This window comes from Salmo salar, chromosome ssa22, assembly GCF_905237065.1.
Source record: "Salmo salar chromosome ssa22, Ssal_v3.1, whole genome shotgun sequence".
Taxonomy (NCBI): Eukaryota; Metazoa; Chordata; class Actinopteri; order Salmoniformes; family Salmonidae; genus Salmo; species Salmo salar.
The window spans coordinates 50,896,631-50,908,673 of NC_059463.1; the positions used below are offsets into that span (position 1 = coordinate 50,896,631).

A 12,043-nucleotide genomic window follows, 5' to 3' on the forward strand; every position below is an offset into this window, starting at 1 on the left:
ATTTCTAAGGTATTTGAATAACGCGCCACAGGATTCCACTGGCTGTTACGTAGGTGGGACGATTTCGTCCCGCCGACCCTAGAGAGGATAACAAAGTATTGATATAAACTTTTGTTATTGCCAAATACTTATTTTCCACCATAATTTGCAAATAAATTCATAAAAAATCCTACAATGTGATTTTCAGGATTTCTTTCTCATTTTGTCTGTCATATTTGAAGTGTACCTATGATGAAAATTACAGGCCTCTCTCATCTTTTTAAGTGGGAGAACTTGCACAATTGGTGGCTGACTAAATACATTTTTGCCCAACTGTACCGGTTCTGAAAAGCCCCAGAGTCTGCAACACCATCAAGCAAGTGGCACCATGAAGACCAAGGAGCTCTCCAAACAGGTCAGGGACAAAGTTGTGGAGAAGTACAGATCAGGGTTGGGTTATAAAAAAATATCCAAAACTTTGAACACCCCAAAGAGCACCATTAAATCCATTATATTTTTTGGGGAAAGAATATGGCACCACAACAAACCTGCCAAGAGAGGGCCGCCCACCAAAACTCAAGGACCAGGCAAGGAGGCCATTAATCAGAGAGGCAACAAAGAGACCAAAGATAACCCGGAAAGAGCTGCAAAGCTCCACGGTGGAGATTGGAGTATCTGTCCATAGGACCACTTTAAGCCGTACACTCCACAGAGCTGGGCTTTACGGAAGAGTGGCCAGAAAAAAGGCATTGCTTAAAGAAGAAAATAAGCAAACACGTTTGGTGTTCGCCAAAAGGCATGTGGCAGACTCCCCAAACATATGAAAGAAGGTACTCTGGTCAGATGAGACTAAAATTTAGCTTTTTGGCCATCAAGGAAAACGCTATGTCTGGCGCAAACCCAACACCCAACACCTCTCATCTCTCCAAGAACACCATTCCCACAGTGAAGCATGGTGGTGGCAGCATCATGCTGTGGGGATGTTTTTCATCAGCAGGGACTGGGAAACTGGTCAGAATTGAAGGAATGATGGATGGCGCTAAATACAGGGAAATTCTTGAGGGAAACCTGTTTCAGTCTTCCAGAGATTTGAGACTGGGACGGAGGTTCACCTTCCAGCAGGACAATGACCCTAAGCATAGTGCTAAAGCAACACTCGAGTGGTTTAAGGGGAAACATTTAAATGTCTTATATTTTTATACTTTAAGAGGTCTTAAAATTTAAAAAATTTAATTAAAAAGGAAAATGATCCTTGGTATGACCTTCTTAAAACATTTCCATATAGCTCAGCTTAGACAGGATTTTGACTCTAATGCTTAAACATTGAAGTCATTCCTTGATCACTACAGATATATCACTACTGATATATCATGGAAATCACAAGTCCATGTGAAAATGTCATGGGATGCATTTGCTCGATTGCTTACGTTTTTTGTTGGTGGCCCACTGTTTGGTGGTATGCACATCTCACAGAGTGTGGCTTTAACTGAATCTAAGACATCTTGTATCTGCAATGAAACAAACGAATACAGCTTGAGACAAAGGTTGTGTCACCAAACAGTATGCTCTAACACTATGATCTATACATTTAAAATGTAGAATGTCATTATTATTTTTTTGCACAAGTGTTTAATGATTAGTGTCTTGTAAGCTCTTATGGGCTGGGCACCAAATGCTGAATGACACTGAAATAAAATGAATGAATGAATCATTCAGTCAATCAATCAACCAAGCATATACAGTAGAGTAAATGCAATACTTTCTTGGTTTATAATGTCTTTAAATCTGCTAGTTTATAATGGTTAGAACCCTGCTTTACTATATCTAATTAACAAACTGACAAGTAGTTACTACAATAAAGGTGAAAAAGTATTAATTTCATTTCCCCCTTATACAATAGGTTCCATATTCTAAGAATCTAGACCTTTGGTTCAGATACATCACTGTCAGATTGTATCCGAATGCCTCTAACTGACAATGGGTTCTACGAGTTCACATGTATCATTAGAAGTTGTGAGTAGCTGTAACCACAGAACAAGAATGTCATTCTGTCCATGGCTGTAACCTTCTAGCTCCTGAATGTGGTTCAGCGTCAACATTGAACTTCTTAAAAGGCTCTTGAGATTGAATAACCACTTTCATATCTCTGCTATAGATGAATCTGAATGTAAACCTTGGAACACCTTTCTGTTTCAACCTGTAATAGATTTGTCCCGACACCAGTATTGCGACACTCAGAAGTATCGTGGCAAGGAAACAAAACAGCTTGGGGACTTAATTTCTTTAGAAAATAAATGTTGTAATATTGCAAACACACAGCCTTCTGTTGTCATCCAGAGTCCCATTAGTTTTTTTAACAAGCTATATAACTCTATGTTTAGCATACTGCAGGTTTTTAAAGACCATCTGCTTTGTGTTTCCTTCTTTGTTGCGATGGAAAATCTATATCGTGATAACCCTATTAGGTAATCTTTCAATATGAACTTTCACCCCAGTGAATAGCTTAGTTTCACTTACTGTAATTTCACTAGACTAAATGGATTCTGGATTCACATGGAGTACGAAAAAAAAAGTGGTTCCATGCATATTACTGTACAGGAGTTTTGACTGAACCACCATCAAGTCTTAAAACGGGAAAGGGGCAAGTACAGTGCCTTCAGAAAGTATTCACACCCCTTTACGTTTTTCACATTTTGTTGTGTTACAAAGTGGAATTAAAATTGATTTAATTGTCATTTTTTGGTCAACGATCTACACAAAATACTCTGTCAAAGTATGGAAAATAAAACACTAATATATATTAATTAGATAAGTATTCAACCCCTTGAGTCAATACATGTTAGAATTACCTTTGGCAGTGACTACAGCTGTGAGTCTTTATGGGTAAGTCTAAAGAGCTTTACACACCTGGATTGTAGAATATTTGGCCATTATTCGTAAAAAAAAATATTCAAGCTCTATCAAGTTGGTTGCTATACATTCATTGTCATGTCATGCCATAGAATGTCAAGACTACTTAAGTAAAATCTGTAACTAGGCCACTCAGGAACATTCAATGTCATCTTGGTAAGCAACTCCAGCGTACATTTGGCCTTGTGTTTTAGGTAATTGACCTGCTGAAAGGTGAATTTGTCTCCCAGTGTCTGTTGGAAAGCAGACTGAACAAAGTTTTCCTCCATGATTTTGCCCTAGCTTAGTTATCTCTATTCTGTTCATTTTTATCAACAACAAAAAACTCCCTAGTCCTTGCAGATGAAAAGCATAACCATAACGTGATGAAGCTACCACCATGCTTGAAAATATGAAGAGTGGTACTCAGTGATGTGTTGTATTAGATTTGCCCCAAACATAATGCTTTGTATTCTAGACATTTTTTTCAGTTTTACTTTAGTGCCTTATTGCAAACAGGATGCATGTTTTGAGATATTTTTATTCTGTACAGGCTTCCTTCTTTTCACTCTGTCATTTATGTAAGTATTGTGGAGTAACTACAATGTTGTTGATCCATCCTCAGTTATGTCCTATCACAGCATTTAAACTCTGTAATTGTTTTAAAATCACCTTTGGCCTCATGGTGAAATCCATGAGTGGTTTCAAATTGTCACATGCTTCATAAACAACAGGTGTAGACTAACAGTAAGATTGCTTATTTATGGGCCCTTCCCAACAATGCAGAGAGACACAGAAAAATACATAAAAATAACAAGAGAAGGAAACAGCCTGTATCTTTGTAGTGACTGGGTGTATTGACACAACATCCAACGTGTAATGAATAACTTCACCATGCTGAAAGGGATATTCAATGTCTGTTTTCTTCACCCATCTATCAATAGGTGCCCTTCTTTAAAAAACATTGGAAAGCCTACCTGGTCTTTGTGGTTGAACCTGTGCTTTAAATACACTGCTCGACTGAGGGACCTTACAGATAATTGTATGTGTGTGTGGGGTAAAGCAATTAGGTAGTAATTAAAAAATAATGTTAAACACTATTATTGCACACAGAGTGAGTCCATGCAACTTATTATGTGACTTATTAAGCACATTTTTACTCCTGAACTTATTTAGTGTTGCCATAACAAAGGGGTTGAATACAGCTATTCATTTTTAATTCATTTCTAAACATAAAAAAACGACATAATTCCACAATATGGGTTATTGTGTGTAGAACAGGGACACGACATCTAAATGTAATCCATTTTAAATTCAGGCCGTAACAACAACATGTGTAAAAAGTCAAGGGGTGTGAATACTTTCTGAAGGCACTGTAAGCACTGTGAATGGGATAAATAAAGCTTTCAGCATTTGAATCATGAACTTAAAAGAAATAAATGTTAAGGGTCAGAAGGGATGTGCAGCAACACAAAATATACAGTACAAGATGTATGAATTTCAAAAGGAGGCCTTGGAGTGAATTGAGAGAGAGAGAAAAACCTCTGAGGAACATAGTCTTATTCTCTTTCCCTCAACAATAGATCAGTGGAAAGTGATGCTTTGGATTGGATTTTTTCAATCTGCTGGAGAATTTTTTTTTCAGTGTAAGTGCATCTCCCTGCATTTCAATGGAGTCACGAGTGCATCTTGTATCTCAATATTAGATGTGGTATACAGTAGTAAGCTACCTCCAGAAAACCAGTGTGGAAATAGGAAGCAGGAGGGTTCTCAAATCATAGAAGACCAAGGAATTTCATTACCCAAATGTATTGAACGAAGCTGTCAGGTTATTGCGATGTGAGTGACCATTTAGGGAAAAACATATTTCATTAGCAAATGAATGGCGGGAGTAGGACAGCCTTGGCATCTTTGCTGAGTTGGATGAAGAAGAATTCAGAAGAAAATGTGTTGTAAATGGCCAGTGCTGATAAAAGGCATGCTGGCCATATTTAATACTAGATTGCTCTAATTAAAGTATTTGATATCCTTAGCGATGGTTGAGTCCGGCAACACCACCACCCAGTGACTATTAATAGTCCTGGCTTGTGCTTCATGGAGAGCAATCATTCTGGGTAATTTTATAAATAAAATAATTTCTCTTTCTTTCCCCTCTGCAATGCCTCGACCACATTTATATATCAGCGCCTTGCTTTCCCCACCACACTCTCCCGCAATGAATCACTTCAAAATGCATGAATCCTTTTACGCTCTCCCTCTTCCCCTATTTTCCCCCTTGCTCTATCCCCCTCATCCTCCCTTTTCTCCCCCCTTCTCTCCCCCACTTCTGTCCCCCTCTTTCCCCCCCTTCTCTCCCCCACTTCTGTCCCCCTCTTTCCCCCCCTTCTCTCCCCCCTTCAGACCCCCTCTTTTCCCCCCTTCTCTCCCCCTCTTTTCCACCCTTCTCTCCCCCTCTTTTCCCCCCTTCTCTCCTCCTCTTTTTCCCCCATTTCTCTCTCTCCTTCTAGCTCGTTATTTTGAGCTCATCTTTGCTCGGTCTGTCTGTCTGTCTGTCTGTCTGTCTGTCTCTCCATCTTCACTCCGCCGCCACCCCCCTCTCTCTCTCACCCTCTCTCCTCCTCTCATTCTCTCTCTAAGTCTGACTAAGTCCCATAATGGATCCTGGCTGAAGAGATAGACTGCTGTCCCCTAAGAGAAATAATAGAGGCAGACAGAGGGATTCTAACACCGCCTTTATAAGGAAAATCATTCAGATTGGAGTTCAAAATATGAATATCAATTGCAAATGACTGAATTCAGACAGACATGGGTATGCAGTAAAATGTATACAAGAACCATCCCTATTTCTTTTGCAGTTGGCATCAAAATTCCATCTGATTTGATTGCATAGCACATCTTATCCTTTCCAATCCTAACTTGTCATACAAATCAAATCACAATCAACTCACACATAAGACATGAATCATGTCTAGAGCAAAAAACTTAAACTGTAATGTTAAGTGTTCTTCCCCTAAACACACAAAAAACTCTCAAAGTCTTACCTTTCCAACGTAGAGAGGTTCTGTGCCTGTGTACTCCTCCACCACAAAGAACTGGTTCCACACCCATCCCCTCTTCACTCGTTCATGGGACATGAGCTGCTGCTCCTTAGTTTCTCCCTTGGCCATGCCACTAGTCCTCTCCGACCATCCACAACTACAGCAATGCAAAAGCCAAAGGGCCGTCAACAGGCTACATGCTCCCAGTCTCCAAGAGGGAGCCATTTTGGAAAATCCTGCTTGGCTCTACATGTGACGGGGATTTCCAAAGAGGTGAAAAGAGTCCTCAAACCGGCAATGTTGAAGAAATTAAACCCAGAGGCCAACCAAAATCTCTGTTCTAGGACACTTGAATTAATCCACAAGATTCTTAAGTATTCTATTGTCTTAAATAGTTCTATTGTCTTAAATAGTTCCACCTCAGGACGCAGGGCATGCCATGGCACATCATGACTCATTGAATTTAGACAGGCTACAGAAGGTTTTTTCTCTGTGCAGAAGAAACTTGGCAAATCATGTTGAACCGGCCTTATCTTTCCCATGTAATCTTCTCCATCGGGTTTTTCCCTGACTTATCTCACCTGTCCGTCTACACTGGTATCAAATCCATTCGGGTAACAGAGATGTGTTTTGTTACGGTACAAGGGAAAACTGCATTCAAGATTTCCAAGACAAACTTTCCCATATGTTCTAAGGCAGCTTCAATCTTTCCCACAAGTGTTGTGGTGAAGGGAGTGGGCCTGACATTGATTTAAAAAAACCTCCCTGAGAATTAAAATTGACACTTTCAATCCATAGGTGGTAATTTACTTGATTCCAATACATTAATTTGAGAAATCATTTAATGGATCGGGTCCTTTGAGAAGATCATGATACCGATAACCATTGAAATGGCATTTGTATAATTGTCAAGGACAATGTGGGTTTTACCTGGTATGACAAGGTTCAAATCTTACAGAAACCCATAGTGAGATACCCAAGGCTATCTCCAAACTATTGGAACTGATTCTCACTAAAATGCTTAGTTATCTTTCACAATATCTTTGTTCTGTTTTTTGTAACTCATTAGCAATGGATTTCAAAGAAAAGTGGATCATTCTGATACTCGGGTCCTCAGATCAAAAGGTTCTCTCCAGGTCAAGGATCCTAGGGTTGTGTGTATGGTCCAGCTGCCATCTCTTGTCACTTCATTCCAGTATTAGAGAACAGTATCCTTCAGGAGACCCCATTGGCTCAGATCTTATTTTGTTCCATAATTCTTCTGGATGGTTCAGGCAGTGAGAGGACCCCCATAAAGTGCTGAGAGTAGTGGCAAAACCTGCAAAAGACCAGAAAGCATAGGTTACCATCACATTTTCCTGTAGAACAGAGATGGCATCCATCACTGGTTGGGCTTTAACACTGCAGGGTCTTTCATTACACAGTATATGAAATTGTATACATTTTCCAAACGCGCACTGCAAACAAAACGTGTTCAAGCCTGAACTCATTTATCTTTTTATTAGCTCTTCACAAATCGAGCCACAATAATGAAAATGTGTTTGTTTTTCTTCGGATTATCTGGAGCGAACTGTTTTCAGCTGGTCTGTTGTTGTGTTCGACAAGAAACCCAAACAATGTGCTCTAAGAGCGATGGCGCAGTACTGTACGAGGGCAGAGAGCACCAGGTGTGTGGAGGGGAGGATGCTGCAGAATAGAGGGAAGAGAGAAAGAGAGGGATGGTTCTTCTTCATGAGCCAGGCCACTAGCATCTGTCTGCTTTAGTCCGGCCAACCAAGCGGCCCTAACCCCGGCCAGCTGATTAATTGCATGAGGGAACACTAATTGGATAAAAGTATTAATTCAATCCATCACGGCAACAGCCCCCTAATGCCTCAAACAAACACTGCTGAGAGAGGCGGGAGTAGATAAGAGGCGGTACGTTGCGGCGAGGCGGGAGTAGATAAGATGCGGTGCTTTGCGGTGAGGCGTTGCGGTGTGAAGAAAGTAGATAAGAGATGGTGCGTTGCGGCGAGGTGATGCGTTGCGGGAGTAGATAAGAGGCGGTGCGTTGCTGCGAGGCGGGAGTAGATAAGAGGCGGTGCGTTGCGGCGATGGCGGGAGTAGATAAGAGGCGGTGCGTTGCTGCGAGGCGGGAGTAGATAAGAGGCGGTGCGTTGCTGCGAGGCGGGAGTAGATAAGAGGCGGTGCGTTGCTGCGAGGCGGGAGTAGATAAGAGGCGGTGCGTTGCGGCGAGGCGGGAGTAGATAAGAGGCGGTGCGTTGCTGCGAGGCGGGAGTAGATAAGAGGCGGTGCGTTGCGGCGAGGCGGTGCATTGCGTCGAGGCAGGAGTAGATAAGTAATGATGCGTTGCAGCGAGGCGAGGCGGGAGTAGATAAGTGGCGGTGTGTTGCGGTGAGGCGGGAGTAGATAAGTGGCGGTGTGTTGCGGTGTGGCGGGAGTAGATAAGAGACAGTGCGTTGCGGCGAGCCTGCTTCGCAAAAAGAGGTTGTGATTAATGGGCTTTGTGAAACCTTTAGAATGGGCAAAAAAAAAACATTTTAGTGTGTCTGTGGTGTCACCACCTCAAGGCAAAGAGATGGCAGCACCAGTGGGAGGAAGAAGTGGAGGAAAGCTGTTTCGAGCTGCTTCAGGACAGCAGTTGTTTAACCTACTGTGCCTTTGTGCTAGCTGGGTGAAGCTCTCCAATATTTCTCCATGCCTACAAGCAATTTTTTTTTTTTCTGTAAAATTATTCAAATTCAGACTGAGGTCAAACGAACACTGTGCATGGTATTTGCAATTGAGCTCTGTGAATGAAGCCAAAGAATAGGAAGTAGGAAAGCATAGTTTTAAAGGCCTCTCGGTTTTGAGGCAGGGTTATGAGACAGAGCTTTGTGGCAGGGTTTCGAGACAGGGTTTTGAGGCAGGGTTTGCATCGCATTTGTGCTGCAATGTAGGTATGAGACACTCTCCCTGAACACATATTGAACTCCTAAATGTAAATTCCAACATGGCCTTGAATAACAATGACCAAGTTGTGTAAGGAGAACACAATCATATATACCTGTAGATATTGCATACAAAGTACAACATCTGCGAAGTGTGAACATACAGTATATTTACATAATCAGATGTGATATATACAGCCCAACCATGAATAAAATGCATGGCATCATGGCAGACTGCACAATAGCGTTGTTAGATGCTTTCCATTTGATTGTGTCATGTATTTGGTTGTGAAAAGCTGTGATCTGATAGCTTTGTTTTCAGTCTTGTATAATACTGAGTACTAGCAGCACTACCATTTGTTCCTCAGTCTTGCATCTATGAATTATTGTGATGTTAAAAGGTTATGACGTGTGACATTTAGAGGAAGAAGTGGCAAAGATGACTCAAGTCACAATTCAACATGACTTTTTGATCCAATGGAAAAACCTTGACATCTAGGAGGGAAAAAACTCTATTAGAAATAAATAGAATAAGAGAAAAATAAATGCAATGAAAGGAAAATATTAAATCCAATTTAATATGGTAAAATGAATCATTTACGTCGTCCATATTGAACAAAAGTCGGCCAAAATATCCTTGCAAGTCTTTTTCCTCGACTTTAATTGATCCAAAATATTATTTTTCATGTCTCCAATTAGACTCGTATGTTTTAGCTAAAGAGCTGACTTCAAAGTTAAAGTCGTTGTTTATTCCTTTCCGCCTCAAAGGCAAACGGCTTGGGGAGAAAAACCCAGATGAAATCATTTTTTGCCTATCTACGCTTACCCTGCCCCCTTAACTCTAGATATTTTAACTGTGTGCTTGGCAGTGCGTATATGATTAATTAGAAACCATTTGTATCAAAAACTTTTCTGGGTGAACATACAGCTCTGAAGTTGCACTCTAACCGAAACATTTGCTTGACACCAAACCAAACCGCTTGGCATTTCAAAACAGCAACCAGACTGCCAAATCCTTGTTTTTCTAGCTCACTCTGGGAATTTCATTAAGTGCGTATGCATTTACTCTTAATGAGGTCCAAAAAAAGTATAAAACCCTAATGAGTTGGAGAGAGAGAGAAAGCGCACGATAGAGAGAAGTCTCGTTCTCTATCGCAACTTGGCCACACAAGAGAGGTCGTGGAAGCTCGTTGCTAGTAGCCGGGCTAATTAGCGCTGTGTCAATTAAAGACCTTCCAAGCAGGGGCAAGCCAGCTAGCCGATACAGTACAGTCGCAAGGCATCTCTTTCACCCCAAAAGCTATTAGCAAGCTCTGCAGTCATTCGTGAAATTTTAGGGCAGTGGATTGATTCTTAAACATGGCTGCTGTTTCACATCAGTGGCCGTGCCCAGAGCAGGCCCCCTGACAGCTGGCAAGCGGCAGACGACGGACTGGGAGACTGATCACTGCAAAGTGATGGGCGTGGGGCCAGTGACCGGGCGACAGGCCCTCTCAGTCACCCCCCCCCCCACCCCTCCATTACGCCCATCAGCTCTTGCTTTCTCTCAGTCCCTCTCATCCTTCTCTTTTCTCACTTTGTCATCTTTCTCGCAATCCTCCTCTTCTTCTACTGTCTCCACCTCCCCATCTCATCCTCTTCACCTACCGTCTCCACCTCCCCATGCCCTCCTCTTCTCCTACTACTGTCTTCACCTCCCCATCCCGTCCTCTTCTCCTACTATCTCCTCTTCTGCTACTGTCTCCACCTCCCATCTCCTCCTCTTCACCTCCCCATCTCATCCTCCACTTCTCCTACTGTCTCCACCTCCCCATCTCATCCTCCTCTTCTCCTACCAACTCCACCTCCCCATCTCTTCCTCTTCTTCTCCAACTGTCTCCACCTCTCCATCTCATTCTCTTCTGTCTCCACCTCTCCATCTCATCCAACTGTCTCCACCTCCCCATCTCATCCTCCTCTTCTCCAACTGTCTCCACCTCCCCATCTCTTCCTCTTCAACTGTCTCCACCTCCCCATCTCATTCTCTTCTACTGTCTCCACCTCCCCATCTCATCCTCCACTTCTCCTACTGTCTCCACCTCCCCATCTCTTCCTCATCTTCTCCAACTGTCTCCACCTCCCCATCTCATTCTCTTCTACTGTCTCCACCTCCACATCTCATCCTCCTCTTCTCCAACTGTCTCCACCTCCCCATCTCATCCTCCTCTTCTCCAACTGTCTCCACCTCCCCATCTCTTCCTCTTCTTCTCCAACTGTCTCCACCTCCCCATCTCTTCCTCTTCTTCTCCAACTGTCTCCACCTCCCCATCTCTTCCTCTTCTTCTCCAACTGTCTCCACCTCCCTATCTCATTCTCTCCTACTGTCTCAACCTCTACATCTCATCCTCCTCTTCTCCAACTGTCTCCACCTCCCCATCTCATTCTCTTCTACTGTCTCCACCTCCCCATCTCATCCTCCTCTTCTCCAACTGTCTCCACCTCCCCATCTCTTCCTCTTCTTCTCCAACTGTCTCCACCTCCCCATCTCATTCTCTTCTACTGTCTCCACCTCTCCATCTCATCCTCCTCTTCTCCCACTCTCTCCACCTCCCCATCTCATCCTCCTCTTCTCCAACTGTCTCCACCTCCCCATCTCTTCCTCTTCTTCTCCAACTGTCCCACCTCCCCATCTCTTCCTCTTCTTCTCCAACTGTCTCCACCTCCCTATCTCATTCTCTCCTACTGTCTCCACCTCTCCATCTCATCCTCCTCTTCTCCAACTGTCTCCACCTCCCCATCTCATTCTCTTCTACTGTCTCCACCTCCCCATCTCATCCTCCACTTCTCCTACTGTCTCCACCTCCCCATCTCTTCCTCATCTTCTCCAACTGTCTCCACCTCCCCATCTCATTCTCTTCTACTGTCTCCACCTCCACATCTCATCCTCCTCTTCTCCAACTGTCTCCACCTCCCCATCTCATCCTCCTCTTCTCCAACTGTCTCCACCTCCCCATCTCTTCCTCTTCTTCTCCAACTGTCTCCACCTCCCCATCTCTTCCTCTTCTTCTCCAACTGTCTCCACCTCCCTATCTCATTCTCTCCTACTGTCTCAACCTCTACATCTCATCCTCCTCTTCTCCAACTGTCTCCACCTCCCCATCTCATTCTCTTCTACTGTCTCCACCTCCCCATCTCATCCTCCTCTCCATCTCATTCTCTTCTACTGTC

The 12,043-nt window shown here is 43.0% G+C and overlaps 1 protein-coding gene across 2 annotated transcripts in view; it reads right to left on the reverse strand.

Annotated features, from left to right (window-relative positions):
* LOC106583668 (cadherin-22) overlaps nucleotides 1-12,043 on the reverse strand; it is a 260,846-nt gene that overhangs the window by 142,327 nt on the left and 106,476 nt on the right. For both annotated transcript variants that reach the window (XM_045705651.1, XM_014168135.2), the window contains exon 3: nucleotides 5,910-7,224. In XM_045705651.1, coding sequence (XP_045561607.1) covers nucleotides 5,910-6,131 — 222 coding nt within the window. In that variant the 5' untranslated portion in view covers nucleotides 6,132-7,224. The remainder of the gene's footprint in view (nucleotides 1-5,909; nucleotides 7,225-12,043) is intronic.